The sequence below is a fragment of the Brachyistius frenatus genome, unplaced genomic scaffold, assembly GCF_029030835.1.
Source record: "Brachyistius frenatus isolate BFR_SWC_R1_liver_20210118 unplaced genomic scaffold, ASM2903083v1 Contig_54, whole genome shotgun sequence".
NCBI lineage: Eukaryota > Metazoa > Chordata > Actinopteri > Embiotocidae > Brachyistius > Brachyistius frenatus.
Genome location: NW_027210653.1, coordinates 2,245,265 through 2,264,931, shown reverse-complemented (window position 1 = coordinate 2,264,931; position 19,667 = coordinate 2,245,265). Strand labels below are relative to the sequence as shown.

The window sequence follows — 19,667 nt, the reverse complement described above, 5'->3', positions numbered from 1 at the left end:
AAAGTGCGTTAAAGAGGTAGGGAGGATCTTCATTTTCAAACCATCTCTCTACGTCCGAGATGCACATCGTTCTTGCAGATGCAAAATTTATCCTCTCCTAATATTGATTTTGGGCGCTGCAGTAAATGTTCCTGCCTCCACTGCCAAACACAGCACAATGCAATTAACAGAGAGAGGCACACAAGTGTGGCCCGAGCCTGAGGAGAGGACTAACATTTCATAATCCAAAGGATGACTCAGACATCAGAAATATACAAAAAGGGCCAAAAGTCCAGAGCTCTTGATTACTTCCTGTTCCTGCCTCTCTGATCCTGTCACATGCACTCCTGTTTGGTTTTCAGCAGCTAATACTGTTTATCTCCGGCTACTTTTTTTGTGAGCTCTGACTGAACAGTTTATAGTAAAAATTCATCAGAGGGAGCTACAACTCATATGGCTGAGGAGCATTCATGCAAGTTGCTTCCTTTTCAAAGGAAGACGGGGTGTTAAACTGATCACTTTTACACACTCTAGTAAAAAGATTAGTTTTAATCCTTTGGTATATTTTATCTTCGCTGCTGTTTAGGTGATAATGGCTGCTGGGAAACTTCTCACAGATGTGTCTCTCGTGTATACATTTTTCTGTGGTGTGCAGAGCTCACGGACGGCCCGATCAGAAGAGGACAGAGACACGCTGTGGGACGCCTGGGGCTCGTGGAGTGAATGCTCTCGTACCTGTGGAGGAGGAGCCTCCTACTCCCTCAGACGATGCCTCAGTTCCAAGTAAGACCACCTCACAGACACTTCTCACCTGAAAGCCTGTATACATACTGTATTAAACATGTGTAACAACAGTGGAAAACTAGTCTTTTTCTTTTTATTGTGCAATATGTCTCAATTTGTAATGCTAATGTCTACTATAACATCAAACGTTTGTTATGGGGGTGCTGCATAGAAAATATTGCTAAAAACAACAAGGACAGATTGCTTGCAGATTCTATATACTTACGGATGACTTATGTAACTTGGTACGATTTTTTTTATGCTCTTACGATGTCATATCAAACTAAGATGGTTAACAAGGTGGATATTAGAGATGCTTGGCATCAGCATATCAGCATTACCATTGTAGCCATGTCAGCATATTGATGTTAGCATTTAGTTGAAAGCACTGTTGCGTTAGATTACAGTCTCGCACAGTTGGTCAAAGGGTTGTGACCTCCTCGTTTTTTTTCTTTCTTGGACAAAATATCTACTTGGATTCCTTTTTCTTTTGAACCTTATCATATACGAGATGCACCTGAATGGAGACTAGCACAGTAACGCGCATTGTGCAGGTTGAAGAAATAACTGTCATGAGTAAGTATTCCAAGCTCCATCACTTGATCAACATTAGCACTTGTGTTATACACTTTTTTGTGACCAATGCTCATGTGCATTTGTGATTTCTCCATAGACCTAAACTTGAGCTGAAAGCACACAGAATTGTTTTGGTCATACTATGCAAATAAGCAAAGGAGACCATTGAAATGCTTCAGAAAATTGACAGCAATGAAGCAAGGAGCCGGGTGAGGTGTTTTAAGTGGAAAGTTAGACTTGTGACTTCTTACTGTTCCCTAAAAATCGGATACAACATTTGATGTGAGCTTTCTGCTCAAGTCCATGGTAAAATCATAAATGTGCCGGACCAGTGGTCACAAAAATGTGTGTAACACAGGTGCCGATGGGGATCAAGTAACGTAACTTGGAATACAACTCACAAAAACTAATTGCTTACCGCTGCTCCATGAACATTAGTGCTTCTTTCCATTCACATGCAACAGAAGCAGCCTGAAAGTTTTCAATTTGACCTTGCAGTGTGCTGTGCACATATTATGCAAAACAAGAGATGCTGCCCCAAAATAAGTATCATAAAGTAAAGCATGATTATATCACAGGAGAAAATTTCAAATAAACTAAAAGTAAAAGCCTTATTGACCTTCAGATTAATGGAAACATCCCCAAGGAAATTTATAAGCGTGTGCTTGAACACCATCCGAGATAATCTCTTCTTTTAGAGAAGAAAGTCCTTGTTGAGCTAGGACTGCTTTCCTTTGAAATGCCACGTCATGCCTTTAAGATTCAGGCAGTCTATAATAGTGAGTAAATCCCACCAATCAAATCCCTAAATGGGAGTGCTCAAAATACATATGACTCTTATGTGACATATCTGTGAGGGGTCATCTGAGAAACTGTCTAGACGTCTGTATGAGTCTAAGCCTTGAAGTCATCTGTGACAGTTGGGATTGAGTTTCACTAATGCCTCTTCACAAATCAGAGCAGAACAATCAATGTATCTGGCCAAAGTACATGTCACTTTTAATAACAATTTTATGATGGTAAAATTTGGGCTCTCCAAACAGTGCGCCCACATCGGTTGGATTCCCGCTGCTCATCATCTCGGATTATGTCTCAGGAGGAACTGGAACTTGCACTTTGAGCCTCTTGGTCCTTTTATCCTCGTGCCAAAGTCACCTGGTTGGTTAGGCTTCAAATTAACCCTGTGGGCTTTGAGATTAAAGCTCGGGGCCAAGTGCACCGCGCAAAGTGGCCAATTACAAATGGATTTGAGGAATAAGAGGGGAAAAAAAAGAGACAGAGGGAGTGAGAGGGTATGTTTTCCATAGAAATGTTGTCACATTTATAGGCTGGGAAATAGCTGCAGGGTGACTTCACTGCATTCCTCCATTTTACAGTTCCCAGAATGTATTGCTCACTCGCTAAAGGTAGCCAGTGGGCTCTGCTGCTAAAGTCACCTCTGTTTCACTGTTGGGGGCTCCAGAGGGAGCACCACCAGTGACAGGAGCAGCCAGTGAGATCATAAAACAATGCAACTGTCGAGAGCAAACTATCAAATCAGCACCTCTCCATACCCATGAATCCATCTGCACGGCACAAGAGATCAAGAATGAGAAGCAAAAGACTGTCAAAAGTGCCAGACCCCCCCTGGACTGCACTGTAAACATTGAGGTCAATGGCATTTTGAGGAGTTCATTTCATGATATCAGCAGCAGCCACTTCTCTCTGCCTGCCCAGAATATTTTGGTCAGGAAAACCTCAGAATGCTACTGGCTGTAAAAGCAATTGACGTGTTAAGAGGTGTTTGGGGTTTGAGCTCCGTTTGGGATGTAGGCAGTGTGTGTATGTGTAGATGCACGCGCTCATCAAGGTCCAGGCGAGTGTGTTTACAAACTCCTTAGCTGCAATGTGTGATGGTAGGTAGGACCCTGCGTCCCACCTCACCCCGCTGTTGAGTGGGAATGAGGGAGCGGTAGCCTGGCCCCTGGTGGCAGATCAAACAACGCCATTAAAAAAAAGCACAGCACAAGGCCCCTTGTGTGTGTGTGTAACTCTTTGGAAAGAGGGGCTGGAAACGGGCCTGCAACACCCTCCAAACCAATACCACTCCAACTATTTTCTACACACACGTACATACAAGGAGTTTACTGCTACTGCAGCAACACACACGAGTTAGTTAACCTCCCAAAAGGCCACATGCAAAAGTACAGACTAAACACAGATCGCCTGGCCCTCATTAGTCCCATCCGCACAACACACACGTGATCACAAACTCCATTATTAACAACAGCATCGCAGGTTTGAAGTTAGTGTGGACGTATGGATTGGGTGCCATAGCAGGAGAAAGCGCTGCACTGATATTTATGAGGCTCATAGTTGGCTCGCAGTCTTCTTTTTTTTTCTAGCATTTGTTTTATAACGTAATGCCAGTCTCAACTTCATTTTGACTTATTATTTAGTAGAAAAGTCTAAAAGGAAAAGAGAGTCATGAACCTCACTGAGACCTTTCCACCTTCGGGAAATAAAGAGGAGCGGTGGTAGATAGGGGCCGGGAACAACGGGAGTACATAAGTCTTTTCTTTATTCATTGGGTCACTGTTATGCAGAAATTACAGTAGTGACATTAAATGACTATGGCAGTTTGCAATGCATGCCACAGCTGTGATTAAAGCCTGTCTTTAAAAACTGAGGTAGTTAAAAGTAAACCTCTCCAAGGCAATGAATTGTCTAATTAACGTAGGCCTGGCACCAAGATTATGTCTCCAACTTTTCAGTATCGGGGACCACTCGCTGTGTGGTCCATACAGTGCACCATCGACTATTTTTACTTCACAAATGAGCTCATGTCATGCCAGAACAAAAATAAAACTTAGATTAAGATTTGACATCGTTCAGAATCGTACGTGGCAGAAAAGAAAAGACCGAAGAAAAGAAGTAAGCCTTAAAGGTCCCATGTTTACACTTTTCACAGCGTTTTATCTGCAGTCTTGATGTCTATAAGAAGACATGAGGTTTTAAGCCCTAAAAAAAAAAAAATCACCTCAATACAGTTTTACACTTCCTCTCTTAAGCTTCTTTCTGGAGTTCTACCAAGAACAGGCTGTTTAATGTTTATGGCTTTAAGACACGTTGAATCAGCAGCAGCAGAGCAGACAGACGAGGTGAGGGCGTAACAAAAACATCAGGGTTTATCTTTTGGGGAAACGTGTATACAGTATGATGAAAAAAAATCTGTTATTCAGACTTTACTTTTAAAATACACACAGTGTTTCATGGATTCAAATGTTTGTCAGGAAGACCTTTTAGCATAACAACACGATAAAAGGGCAGGTGATCATTAAAATGATTGTAAATCATTCCCTTGGAATTAATACCAAATGTCATGATAATCTGGGCTATGGTATGGTGTAATAGTTCGTGAGACATCTGGCTGCGAACCAAAAGGCCAGACTGACTGAAGGACAAACTAAAAAACAAAGGAAGAAAGAAGTAATACTCTTGCTGCATCTTTTACATCTGCACATTACTTGTCTGTGCAGTCCTTACTGCTCGGAGTCTTCATCCACTGATCAATAGCAGAGCTCACAGCAAGAGCATATTTTAGGCATTACGTACATTCTCGTGCCCACGCACCTCAAGTGTATCAATATTATGGCAAAGGTTATGAAGCCCTGCTTGCAATTACTTTCAATCTAGCGAGAAGAGTTGATGACATATATATGGACATTATGGGCGAGACAAATCTTACTGCATGTCCAACATTGTAAGAAGTTACTACCTTGAATTTTTCATGGTTACTATAGATTTTGATACATTTTTGTCTCAGGATGGGGTTACTGGCATGCTCAATTGTAGAGTTTCTCTATGTGCAGTTAACTGATGAGCAGACTCTCTGTGGTTGTGTCTTTTTGTGTGTATTTGGCAGTACGGAGCGGGGTCATAGTCTATGAGTTATGTGTTATGTGCCCCAGGATCTCGGATATTTCAACTGAGTCGTTTTTCCCTAACCTTTGATGATGCCATGAAGAATCCCAAGTCCTGGCCCTCCTTTTGCTCAGCCTCCACTTTGGAGCTTCCAAGTCAAAAGGAAATGAAAAGGGAAATTCATTTTATTCCCTTTGCCTCTCTTTTTATGTCTAATTTATATATTGCTTGTCTCAGTGTGAGTTTCCACACTGATACAGATCTTTGCTACCTGTCTCTCAACTCGTGGTCCTTTAAAGTCCTTTGTTTGGGTTCAGGCTTCATGACCTGCTGTTTGGCTTGGCAGACGGATCTGTCTGGATTCGTCACAGGCTCTAATGTTCTTGCCATGCCACACGCTCCACATCCACTCTCTGGAATAATATTGTAAAAAATCCTTAAACCCTCGCTCATCCGCGAGTCCGAGCCCTGCCGATGTTGGCTCCAGTCATGATTCCAGATTAGCTAAGGGCTGATGACACAGGAATTCCTCTTAAGTTCCCAAACTCAAAAGAACATCATTTGATTCGTTTCCACTGGGGTCTCAGATAATTGGCCTATCACAGTCACCATCAATGGTTTATCATCACTCGGCATCAAAGCACAAAGCAATCCTCATTTTCAATAAGTGGTTAGCTCCATAATTTGGGCAGAGACACTGCAGACTGTCATGCAGAGATTCATGATCCAAACTGCTCCAATGTGTTCAGCAGACACAGACAGGAGCGCTTTACTGTGTCTGCTTTACTAATGTATGTGCAGTAATGTTGGTTTATTGAGTAAGGATCCATTTATAGACGAGTATATGTTGAGTATTTTTAGCACCCCTGTTTAAAAAAAAAAAAAAAAAAAAAAAAAAATTCTTCCAGATCATCTTGAATTTGTGAAAGTTACAAAATGTTTAGTTCCTCATTCTCTTTCCAAGTCAGCTCTCATAGTTTGACATCAAATGATTCACAGAGGAGGACTTCCCTTGGTGATGGGCAGACGTGTTTCCATGGTAACATCCTAAACAAAGAAACAAAGATGCTGACTGGGTCACATCCTCGGTTCCTGATAAACACCACTGTGTTTATTGTTACTGTGAGAAGCATGCTAATGTGACAAAACCCTGCCACCACTTCAACTACATAAAAACATAAACTCTGGATTGGTCTGCCCTGTAGTTGTACAAATGATACCGTGAACAGGATTTCCAGACTATTAACATATAAGAAAACTGAAGCTCTGAGCAATAGGCTAGTTCAGTCCCTCCAGAGAATCATGATCTTATGATCGCAATAATTTATGCAAATTCATCCAATCTCTGCAATAGTTACAGGAGCTTGCAATTTTGCAAAATTACTGCAATTTTTCTGCACTGGAAATACTCTCTGTTGAAGTTATTATGGCACAATCTAGCCCTTTATAAAAGAAACTGTCACAAATTGCATTGCAACATTTGAGAAAAGTTGCCACAAAATCAGCCATTTTGGATCACAACAATCTCAAAAAAACCTCAGCAAAATCCCAGAGGGTTGTCCCTCAGCCTCACAAAGCTGCTATCGTGGCAGTAGACCTTCTGTTATTTCACAGTTAATACTCTCCTCAAACACAAAGACTGTGTTTTTTATTGTAAAGAAAGAAATACAACACTACCTATCATAGATGAGGTTTTTATTAAGGAACTTTTAACATGGTTGTAAAGTTAACAGATAAATAATGCAGTAATGCATTTCTAATTTGTCTCTGCTTTGCTGTCCTTTCTGAGCCCCCTTATATTTATGCACAATCACATTGTGTGAATTAGACTGTTGAAATTTTGCAAACACACCACAGACTCCTGTTTGCGGGTTGTTGCATTATCACTGCAGAATTCCATTTGCTGCTCAGAAATTCGAAAAAGGAGACAAGAGTCAGCGGGTGAAATACCAGCGGCTTCAGGCGAAGATGAGTGGTGTACTTTGTGGTTTGTTTTATCATTCATTCCAAACGCCAGTTCAACCACATGTTTCTTCTTCTTCTTCTCCTGCAGGACATGTGAAGGACAAAATATCAAATATCGCACATGCAGTAATGTGGTAAGTTAAACTAATTTTTATGTAATGATGTCAATCTGGCTTTCAAGTGGTTTTATTGGAAAAAAACAACAACAACCTGAAATGGCTAATTGGGATTGAGAACTGGAACAATGACAATATCACCAAGGTTCATGCTTCAGGGGCGTAATTTAGTGATTTAGGATCCCGTTATTGGACAGAAAGTGAGAAGTACACTAGCAATCCTCTTCCCACAGACAAATGTAAAGTTGAGTGGTATATTTTGCATGGGCTTCTTTTCTGTCATCAGGACTGCCCTCCAGACGCCGGAGACTTCCGCGCCCAGCAGTGTTCAGCTCATGCAGACGTGCGATACCAGGGTCAGTACCATGAGTGGCTGCCTGTGTACAATGACCCGGACAACCCCTGCGCTCTCAAATGTAAACCCATGGGCTCGGGCCTCTTGGTGGAGCTGGCACCGAAGGTGCTGGATGGAACGCGCTGTTACACCGAGTCTTTGGACATGTGTATCAGTGGAGTCTGCCAGGTGGGGGAGAGTGTCATTCAGCTGTTTATTCTTTTAATTTATCTATTGCTGAAAGCCAAAAGATTCATCTAGCAGGACTCACGGTATGTTGGACAAGTTTTGATCCAAAATTCGACTTTTTAGAAACAAAACAAATACCATTTAAATGAACTGTTATTGAGAATATCTGAAAAGAATTCTCATTTGTCCCAACGTGTTGTGAGCAGCCACAATGTTTGATTACATTGAAGCTCTCTTGGAAATCATGAGGACATATACAATGTGTTTTAAGCATTTATGATAGGTCAGAGACTTTCAAGTGATGACACATAAATATATTTGACTTTAAAAAACAAAATTTTAGAATTTGACATATCTTTCATGAGAAAAAAACATATGTAGAATTTTATGAACATCAAGTTTTTGGATTTTCACTTTATAAGATTTTAACAACACTGAAACAACCACTAATTCAAACAAGAGGCATTTTTTGTGCCAAACTGTAAAACTTGGCCCAAATGCCCAGTTTACAAGCTCACAGAGGGGAGATACTTGGTAAAATAAAAAGTATTTAATTTATTTCATATTTACTGTGGGCTGGAATGCAAAAGCAAAAAAGTGAGTAAATTCAAGAAGACCAATACACAGCAGTCTGTCTTGCAATGCTAACATCATTCCATCTGCTTTACAAATGAATACCCAATGAGAAGGACATTTGAGATTTAGCTTTTGACTGAAGGCCCAGGAAATAGTTTATAATGCATTTTTTTCTTGGTTGAATGGAATTGCGTCCCAAGGCGTTGTATGTGTGTGTATGCAGACGCACTCAAGGATTTTAATGCACTCTCTGACAATGCTTAGAATCACATTGTGGTTTGGGTTTTGTCAGACCGACAGAAATTGCAAAAGACTTCATCAATCAGCTGTGAATGGTTGCGGATGATGTTGAACAGAAAACAGTGGAAATTGTTTTTTGGAAACATAGTCAGCTCAAAAGGGATGTTTCATGCTATCATAGTCGTGCAAAACAATAGATGTGAATATTGAAGAGCCCAGAGTTGTTTGGATCATTTTGTTATAACATTTAAATGGTATGATGCAAAAGGGTGTACTTAAATTGAATTTTAAAGGTCCAAAGGAACCAACATGAGACTTTGATCATTGTATTACTTTGTTCTTTTTATGTTTTCTGAAAGTCAAAGTTTAAATTTCGAAAATGCTAATGCTTTTGTTTTCCATGTTACAGATTGTAGGTTGTGATCATGAACTGGGGAGCACAGCGAAGGAGGACAACTGTGGTGTCTGTAATGGAGATGGCTCGTCGTGCAGACTAGTGCGAGGGCACTACAAATCCCAACATGTTTCAGGAAAAAGTAAAAAAAAGTTTTACTCTGTTATTTTTTCCTTCATTTTTTAAATAAAAAAAATATATAATATATTTATTTATATAGTTAAAGAGATCCTCCAGCAGTTTTACCCTTTTCGGCACAGAAACAGTTTACCACATTGATTGTAACAACAGTTATCACTGAGAAATAAGCCTGAGAACTTCAGGTCAGAAAAGTGAATCCATGGCAGAAGTGCCTTATAAAGTGCAGTACCACTGAGGGCCACTAGATGCTGGCTCTAACAAAAACTTTGGCTCCAACAGACTACCATTCAAAAACCATTAATTTCTCTCATGAAATACAAAGTGAATTACTTTTTTTCCACAAGTCATTGCGGTGTTATTCACTATATTCACTCCTTCTAATCAGTGTTCTGATGGTGCTTCTGAAAATAATTCAGTATTTAATTAGATATTAGGCCTCAAAGAGAGCTATGTTTGGGTTCTTGGTTAGATTGACATGCCTGGGGTTCGTTGACATTGCCTGTGGGCGTAGTGTCCTCTGGCTCTCAGTCAGATCTATGAATCAGATCTTCCCCTCACTCCTCCCCAGCTCTACCCTCTTGTCCAAATATGGTCACTTCTGGCTCCACAAAACCAAAGTGGGGGAATTGGGGAAGGTTCTAATAAAAGATGCTGTTGACTTGCATCATGGGAAGTGTGATAATTTAATGATTTTGGAGCTTGACCATAAAAGACTGCCAAAGAGTGTGGATATCTCAGCCTCTGTGGTGTCGATTTTGACCATTCTTTGTTTACTGTCTTTCAATCGGTCTTCCAACTTTTTAGAAGTACAATACTGAATTGAATGAGTGACCCTTTAAAGCTATTATTTATATATATATTTTAAATGTGTTTTCCTCCCAAATTTTTTTTACTAATAAATAAGCATCACATTTTGACTGCCTTGCATTATCATGACAAAATCATCTGTGTTTTGATTATATTTGAAGTGCAAATTATATTGATTTCCTGGTTACTCATTATATTGCACTTCTGTAAATATTGATGGGTTACTCCTTTGTGTTGTTTCTGTCTGTGTGTCTCCCTTCAGCTGAGGACACAGTGGTCATCATCCCCTATAAGAGTCGTCATGTACGTCTTGTCCTGAAAGGCCCGGATCACTTGTGTAAGTCCTGGTAGGTCCAGGGTGCCATTCCATCCAAAACAGCTGAATCTTTATATTTGGCAGTGTTTTATTGCCAAACACTGCACACCGAACTCAAGGACTCTGCATGACTCTGACTCTCCCGCAGATCATGTTATATATTAATAACTTCTGATGCAAAAACAGTGTTAATTTTTCATTTACTTTCTATATATATATATATATATATGTGTTTTCAGATTGGAAAAAAAGACAGACATTTTCATTCCAGATAACAGATTATTACACTTGGCAGACCTTTGTAATGAATAGCTCACCTTAATAACGATCGATAATTAAGCTTTCCTCCAGATTCCAAAAGTTATTGCATTTTGGCCTCTCATAAAGACTGGTTTTAAAAGGAGCCCAGATCAGACTACCCAGAAGAGGTACATATTTCTTCTCTTTTCTCTGGCTCTGAGAGGACGGAAAGCTTCCAGCAAATGTCACCGATGTCAAAGTGCTGACATAAAACTCCCCACTGGATCAAATCGATAACAAATGTTTCATCTGTGTACCTATCCTTTGCTCCAGTTAGTTTACAGATTGTTTCCTGAATGGACGATTTCTCAATGGATACTCCCCCCCCATTTCTTTTTTGCCTGTAGGCACTTAAATTGTAACCATCTGTCGGCAGATGACGACTTCTGCTTGTTCCTGTGTTGCTCCGTTGTTTTTGTTTAAATGTCCATGCTGGAATTACACGAGACGCTGTTAGGCCAGGGGTGAGGTGAGGTCAAACACGGGAAAAGCTCACTGCTGTACTCCCAAACCTACACGAGCCTCCTGGCAGTGCCACAGTGACTCTCGTTGCCTTTAGAACACAACTGCCAGACTGCAACTGGGTCTGACTGAAGGGCTGTGATAAATTACATTTTCATTACATCTTTCATTTGCTGTTTTGTTCTGTTGAAGTAATTGCGACACCAAATTGTATTTTTTTTAAGTACCAGATATTGTGACGATTTGACGATGATGATGATGGCTCAAATTTAGCGAAGAGATATTAAAGTTTAAGTTGAATTTTGTGGTCGTCAGTGACCATCCCTCTCTGACTCCCTTTTGTAATATACTGTGGCTCTGATGTGTCTATACTGCTGTAGTTATCTGCTCTGTTTTCTTCTCAGATGTGGAGAGTAAGACTCTACAGGGGGTAAAAGGAGAACTGGTCCTGGATGTATCAGGGCAGTACCACCTGGAGAACACCACCTTGGACTACCAGAAAGTCTCAGATAAAGAGGTTCTGAGAATCACCGGTCCACTCGGAGCTGACTTCACAGTCAAGGTGAGAGCTGAAATTAACACATATAGTTCAATTCAGAAGACTTACGCTGCACTTGTCAAGGACCAAATGACAGGCTGTGTGATGCTGTGTGATTTAGCTGCCAAAGAGACCAAACAAGCAGCTGTTTGGTAAAAAATTACTAAGTGGTCAAAAATCTGTTATTGCAGGGAGCTCAAACCAGCAGCCAAATCAGCTTCACTCTACCAAACAGCTCACATCACTGGGACCTTTTTGTAGCCGTTTCAAGTTTAATTCAAAACTGTCATTTTTTTTTAATAGTGCAGCCAAAGCAAACGGGGCTCAGATAAGGTTTATTTATGAACTCCTGGTGAACCTCTCCGTGTTATGCAGAGTTCAAAGCAGATTTAATTTCATATGTTTACATTTAAAGATATTGTAGTGCACTTAAACATGAATTTCAAACAACTCTTTTGTGTGCTCGCTCTCCTTCAGGGATGTGTGTTGAAACAATGTGTCATGAATTAATAATAGTAGCACAAATGTTCAAAGCTCCAAATCCAGTGGTTGGTTTTGGCTTAATGAACTCATGAGTGACATTGAAGACTACATGCAATATGTATGCTTATCAATTACAGGTTTGTATGTGTTATAATCCAACACTGCCTGAATTCAGTAGTTTTACAATGCCAGGGCAAAATGGCTACAACATGTTTTCCTGCTTCGTTACATACACACATGCACACACAAACTCCAACTAGGGGCAAGAGAGTGGACATTAAAAATTAAACTACAGGCCACAGACTGGGAAACGCCTGTGAAAACTTCCTCCCTCATAAACACGAGTCAGAATCGGACAATAAATAGGAGCGGAGGAGACCGAAATCTGAGAAGCTATAAAAGCATTATTTTCTAATCTGTTACGAGGCAGACAGCCAATTCATATCACGGTGCTGGGAAAGAATAAAAAAGTTTGAACAAATAGAAAATCATATTAAAAAGTCTCCAGACAGTCTCTCCACAGTAAACACATGAATGTGAATGAGTGGCAGTGAAATTTGATTGATATATGTTGCTGTTAAAATGTGTCTTGTTAAAATGTACAAAAGGACTGACAAAACACTGACACACATGGTCTAATTTCTATCAAAACAGTCTTTGTTCTTTATTTTATTGATGCAAAGCACTAAGAAATAGTTTGATATCCTCCAGGAACTTATTCATCACTTTCTCTGACACACACTCATAGTAGCTCAGCTCAAAGTCGAGCTCAAACATTCTGCTGATATTTCAGGTATTTTAGGGTGGGTTTTTTTTTTCAATTTGTACGCGTGAAAAATATATCCGTATATTCCAGTATCACTTAATTTCCCTTACAACAGCGTTTTCTTCCCTCCGGTCTCATACATCGGGCCAAAAGCAGAGAGCAAAAAGAGATCTTTCAAAGTTTGTGGTGGGTGAGGTTGGGTGTTTTTGAAATTTTGGCATTTCCAACAAAATACATAAATGATTTACATAAAACTATCTGATAACTGTGGTTTGAAAAGCCATTTTGAATCATGTGGAAGCAATACATGACCAAAACCTTGTGTTTCTCTTAAAAAATGGATGCTTCATAAAAATCATTTGGAAATTATCATTGGAAGGAGTTTGCAGATGAAACTGTCGTCATCCTATAGTTTTATTATACCAGTTTAAACTGAATTTGATGGTGACACTTGAACATTGTTTCTGTAGGTGCAGTTTGCCAGTGATGCTGACAGCGTGGTCCAGTACATCTACTACCAGCCCATCATCCACCGCTGGAGAGAGACCGACTTCTTCCCCTGCTCTGTCACATGTGGTGGAGGTAACACTCACCTGCACTGCCGGCATTTGTAAAAATCATCTTGATGGTAGCCAGAAATGTTTTCAATCAACTGATTAAAAGTTGAGAAGCAAACTCCTTGTTATTACATGTTTTATATTGAATTACTCCTCTACTAGACTTGTCCTAATTGAGGATTTTACCGTGATGTTTCCTTGTCTGTAGGTTACCAGCTAACCTCAGCAGAGTGCTTTGATATGCGGAGTGGTCGGGTGGTTGTGGACCAGTACTGCCATTATTACCCAGAGAACGTCAAACCAAAACCCAAACTGCAGGAGTGCAACATGGAGCCCTGCCTGGACAGGTTGGATACTTAAACTGGACACTACACTGAATTTTGACAGCACAGTTTGAATGCTAAATCCTCATTTCCTTCATTATTTTGACCTTTTTAGTGATGGCTACAAGCAGATTATGCCATATGACCTCTACCACCCTCTGCCTCGGTACGTACTCACCTACTGTGACTCACACAAAAACACACCCACAAGTCCTGACACCTACTGATCTCCAACAGTCACTTCATGAAATGTAACCCTGTATGATGTCAGATGGGAGAGCAGTCCCTGGACGGCCTGCTCCACCTCTTGTGGCGGGGGCATCCAGAGTCGCTCAGTATCGTGTGTGGAGGAAGACATGCAGGGGATCATCACTCCCACCGAGGAGTGGAAGTGTCTCTACTCTCCCAAGACGGCCATCCTGCAGCCCTGCAACACCTTCGACTGCCCCACCTGGCTGGCACAGGAGTGGTCACCTGTAGGTACCCTTCTTTATTCTCTTTGGGAATATTTGGGAATTTGTTTTATTCAGTAAAAAGACCCGCAAACGCCCATACAATTAAGTTTAACACCACGCTGAGCTGTATGTGATTAAGGAAGTCCCCTTGTTAGATGCTGTAAAACAGAGGTGCCCAAATTATTTCCTTTGAAGGGCCAAAAATGAATCTGTTATGTTATGTGAAATTACATTATATTAAAATGTAATATATTTTACATAAAATGAACATTCTAAATGTAAAATAAAATGTTAGTATAATTAAACCACTCCTTTTTAATGTGTTTAGTTGTAATTTTATAATTTTGCAGAAATTCTTGTCAAAAACAATAAATAAATAATAATAATTAAATGAAAAATAAATTATTGAAAAAATTGTCAATTAAATTTTTTTTACATAATTGAATCAAAAACAAATCTTGCAATTTTGTTTTTAATACTCTCTCGTCAGTGTGCCTTTGCCTCAATCAAACAAACTAACAGCACGAGAGAGAGAAAATATCATCATTCTTCATTGATAAGATGTAGGACAATGGAATTTAATGGAGAATCTTAACAGCACTGTGCTGCACATTTTCATAAAACTCATATTATGGACTTTTAGCTGCACAAATTTTACGATTTGTTGCCATTTTACAGCACAAGGTAAATAAGCACGAGCGGTCAAACGCTGTGGTTGGCCAAAACAAAGAAGGTGTGGGTCAAACTCATCCCTCGGGCCCCAAATTTGGCTCTTTTGAAGTTAAACATCACACAAAGTTAAGCTAACATGCCAAATAACCAAACATACATAGATGTTTCCCTGTGTTCTGTAGCTGTTAGTTACCAACCTGAGGAAGTCCAGTATTGGCGAACTGCTTATTTGTCTTTGTAAATCACCACAGTGGGTCTTAATTAACCCATGGAAATAAAAAAATTTAAAAACATGATTTATTCTTTCACAGAAAGACAAATATATAATCAACAGTCCATCCTACTTGTGATTTTGTTGGCTCTACAAACAACGAGCACCATCCTGAAAGTGATAGGAACACACTCCCCTTCAACCCACCATTCAAAACATACAAAGATGTATTAAAACTCAAATCAACAACGCATCCAGATTCGTTTGACTGTCTGAGCCATTACACATTCAGATTTTCAGGGCGGTGCATCAGGATGAGTGTAACCCTCCTGGTCAGTGTACTTACCCTTAAATCTTATAGCTGCTTTTTACATCAACCAATCCCACCACAAATGTCCCACACTGCTTCCTCATGGGCATTTCTCTGCCTCACTAGTCAAACAGGCACATGTTGAAGCCCACAGAGCCAGATTTGTGGCCCCCTAAAAACCCGCAATGATGTTTATCTAGCACATTCTTCCCTGGCCTTTAAAATGCTTGTTTTGGCCGAGGACACCAGAGCAAAGAGCTGCAGGGGATTTTGGAAGGTCTCTTTCTTTACCTCCCTTGAGCCAATGACTGAGACTTTCTATCAAACACAAGCAAAAAGATGTGACCACAAGAGTTAGCCTGTGTGACGATAGACTGATAGACCCATATCAATCAGTAGTTAATAGACTGTATCACCTGTCACCACCAGTGTACAGTGACCTGTGGGCAGGGTCTGCGCTACAGGGTGGTGTTATGCATCGACCACCGGGGTCTCCATGCCGGAGGCTGCAACCCCACCACGAAGCCCCACATCAAGGAGGAGTGTCTGGTGACCGTGCCCTGCTACAAGTCCATAGGTGGGTTCAAGGTGGCTGTTTTGTCATGTTTTATCCACCGAGCATCTCTAAAATGTTCACGTGTGATGTTCAGCCTCTTCTCTTTTCTGTTACACTAGATACGCTGCCTGTTGAGGCGAAACCTGTGTGGCATAAGCAAGCCATAGAGCTGGAGGAGGAAGTCACTGTGACGGAAGAGCCAACGTGAGTACCAGGAACACAAAACAAACACAAGAGAGGATAACAGATTCAGAGTATAGCTTTACTAAAACTTCTGACGAGTCTCAATGTAAGTACAACTAGTCTAAATGACATTGTTGATGTCTGCACTGGCAAACTTAGCAACTGAATGTTAAAACGGCTTGCCATAGTGTAATGTCAGGTGCACGGTATGAATATACTGTGTGAGGTTATTTAGGGTGAAAGGGGAAACTGAAGGTGAAAGAAAAAGAAACATTTTTATAAAAACCTGTGGACTGTTCAGTCTCTGACTACCAGCATTACCTCAACAAACCCTCAGAAGGGTCCAGATGTTCTTGTCCCACACATCAGTTGACTAATAATGGCTGTCCTCTGAAAATGGACAATATTGGACTCCACACAGTGTCTTGCATGACTTGTATTAGTCAAACCATGTTTGCCAGTTAAAAACATCTGCTAGTTTGACTTATCTGGAGTGAGAGAGGGGGCGAGAGAGAGAGAAATGCCAAAACATATGATTTTACTCTGTTGCAAAAAAGAAGCATGTCCTTCCTCCAAAAGTACATAAATATCTGTGTATAATATGCCGTCATTTACGAGCCAACAACAATATCTACCTACCATATGGGGCCAGGTTACGGATGTGAGAAGGAAATTCCTGCGTTAGACTTATTGCACCTTGGTTGCCAGGCCTTCTGCCTGCCCCCAACCACCGCTGTGCAGCTGGTTGCCAAATTAAACCCATACATGCTCCACAACCTGTCCCAAAAAAGTATTTCACCATGAGTAAATAAAATATTTCCATTGATGGAAATTTAATTGATATGATAAACGTGGGGCTTTGTGGGATGTTACATAAATGTGTTGTTTCCTTCCATGAATGAAATAAAGATTATTTTTGAACTGACAGATGTACTTTAACTACGCATGAAGACAAACATCTCTGCGGGTTCGCCTGTTGGCTTTCTCGTTCCTGCTCCAAGGTCTAACTGCCGGTGATTCATCTGTTTGTCCGAAACACAGCGAGTCCTTGAGGTCTCATAAAAAGCCCGTTTTACTGTAATTATGAGCTCTTTATTGAGGCATTTTAATGAAACAGAACAGCGCTCTTGTGCTGTGGTCAGACTGTTTAAACAAAGAAGGATGCTGCACACTGGTGAAGGCTGCCACGTTAGTGATACCGTGGTGATATGCAGACGGGTGACAAATGAAAGGTGAAACCTGAATGTTTGACCCCTACAGAGAGGGGATGCAGTGACCCTATTAAGTTGTGGGGGGACATTGGGCCCACATGTCCCCTTACAAGGAAGGGTCACTGCAAATCAATATAAAGTCTTCTGAGTGGTCACCTTTACCCTATGATGAAACATTTCTACCCTGATGGGAGTGATCCATAGAGCACGAGGGGTCACTGAATGGCTTGATGAGTCTGAAAATGATGTGAATCATAAGCGATAGGGTTCACAGTCACCAGATCTCAACCCAGCTCAACACTTATGGGAACTGCGTTGGACTGCGTTGGACTGTGTTGGACTACGTCCACTGCCTTCATCAAAAACACTAAATGAGGGAATGTCTTTTTGAAGAATGATGTTCCATCCCTCCAGCAGAGTTCCAGAGACTCAATGCCAAGGAACACTGCAGCTGTTCTGGCAGCACGTGGTGGCCCAACATTTTACTGAGACACTTTATGTTGTTTTTTTCCTTTCATTTGTCACCCGTCTGTATGTGTACATTGAAAATATGCTTTGTTTTGTAACTGCATTCTCTCAGTGGGACATTTGGGTTCAGGTATAGAGGGTTAGTCAGCTTCACAGAATGTAATTAGAAAGCAATGCTGATATTGTTATGTTTTCAGTTTTTATAGCAAAACCACCCAAAAAAACAAAAAAACACTAACGAGACTTTTTTCGGATTACGAAATGAGATTAAAAGCCAAGTCACTGATATGTTGAGGTGGAAAGTATGAATCACTTTGCTGATTCAAATCATCTGCCTCTAAACATGTTCAGTTCAGGAATAAATATTTAGCAAACTAGACCTTTGCAGCATTTTCTTTTGTAAGATTACCAACTCAGCCACTGCCTATCTGCAACAGTGTTTTATCTCATTGTGATTATAAGTGGATTTTATGGTATCTCAGTCAACTCCGATCAATGATGTGAAGATCATAAAACATGGAGCCTTGTGCAAAAGATGAAACGAAGAGGATGTGAAGAACTCATAAAGCCTCTCACTGCCACATATATTCAAGGTCCCCTCATACAGTATGCACACTGTCTGCTATCAGCTGTCAACCTGCTGGTGGATCTTCAACAGGACAGAGAGTTGCTTTCATGCTTACATGACAGATTAATAGAAACACTTCGTTAGTGGATCTTAGCTGTCCTACAGATTCTCTCTTTGTACTTCTATATTTCAATATGACTGCTTCATAATTTTCATGCGCACTTAATGAGCACGAGAGCAGCATGAAACAGCTGTGATCTGCCCAATCAAAAAAAATCTGAACATCACTGGATCATTATGGATGTTCTGTTCATAGCAGGCACCAAATTGCTCCTCTGGTCTTTCAAAAAAAAAACAATTTTTCATTAGCCAACATTTCTTTACAGTTCCTAGAAAGTTACATTCGTATTAATTAAAGTGAAGATCAAGAGGGATTCAAATGTCTCTGTCTTATGCTCTCTAGAGTTTACGTTTTGTTTTTTTTACTCTCTCCTGAAGCTGTTGAAAAGGTGACGGTTCAGTCTGTGGGTCTTGGGTATGTCCTCCTCTGATCTGTTCTTTAAGACGAGGAAGGATGCGCACGAAAGCCGTTTATCCGAGAATAGCTGATCCTAATGCTTCACAGGTGCAGAATTAATCACAGGAGGACTGCATTTCATAAATACTGAACGAGTTTATGAACCGAGCAGCAAATGAAGAAAATGTGTTTACAGGGAATGCTAAAAACCTGTGAACCGATTTCAGGCCACTTTCAAGTGCTGCTTTGGAAACAGTCACCATCAAACCTGACTCAAATTTAACTACTTTTCAAGCCTCTTTGGTGGAGATATGTGAAGCATACTTACTGTGTGATTATTTGTTTGATTAATCATCACCGTTTTGTTTTCTCAAACCTGCTGGCTGTCCTCTGCAGCTTCATCCCCGATCCTTGGCAGCCCTGCAGCCGGACTTGTGGCGCTGGGACCCAACAACGCACCGTCAAGTGCCAGGTGTTGCTGTCCTTCTCCCAGTCTGTTGCTGACCTGCCCGACGATGAATGCGAGGGGGTCAAGCCTGGCACAAGCCAGCCTTGCTACCGTACTCCCTGCACTGGAGTGTCGGGCCAAGGAGAAGGCAAAAAGGAGGAAGAGGAGGAGGAAGGCAGGACACTGCAAAGAGAGGAACTGCACGACTGGGAGTATGAGGGGTTTACGGAGTGCTCGGAGAGTTGTGGTGGAGGTATGGATCTTCACTGATATCTCTTATGAGAAACTAAAGAAAGAGAAGTAGAAAGAACAGAAATGGG

General features: G+C 40.8%; 1 protein-coding gene across 1 annotated transcript in view; it reads left to right on the top strand.

Annotated features, from left to right (window-relative positions):
• The window catches only part of LOC138624734 (ADAMTS-like protein 1), a 93,528-nt gene that overhangs the window by 62,569 nt on the left and 11,292 nt on the right, over positions 1-19,667 (top strand). The window contains exons 3-15 of the mRNA XM_069705188.1: positions 635-762; positions 7,295-7,340; positions 7,609-7,845; positions 9,071-9,197; positions 10,266-10,340; positions 11,486-11,643; positions 13,339-13,450; positions 13,634-13,772; positions 13,864-13,914; positions 14,020-14,224; positions 15,826-15,973; positions 16,072-16,156; positions 19,296-19,600. Of these exons, the coding sequence (XP_069561289.1) occupies positions 635-762; positions 7,295-7,340; positions 7,609-7,845; positions 9,071-9,197; positions 10,266-10,340; positions 11,486-11,643; positions 13,339-13,450; positions 13,634-13,772; positions 13,864-13,914; positions 14,020-14,224; positions 15,826-15,973; positions 16,072-16,156; positions 19,296-19,600 (1,816 nt within the window). The remainder of the gene's footprint in view (positions 1-634; positions 763-7,294; positions 7,341-7,608; positions 7,846-9,070; positions 9,198-10,265; positions 10,341-11,485; positions 11,644-13,338; positions 13,451-13,633; positions 13,773-13,863; positions 13,915-14,019; positions 14,225-15,825; positions 15,974-16,071; positions 16,157-19,295; positions 19,601-19,667) is intronic.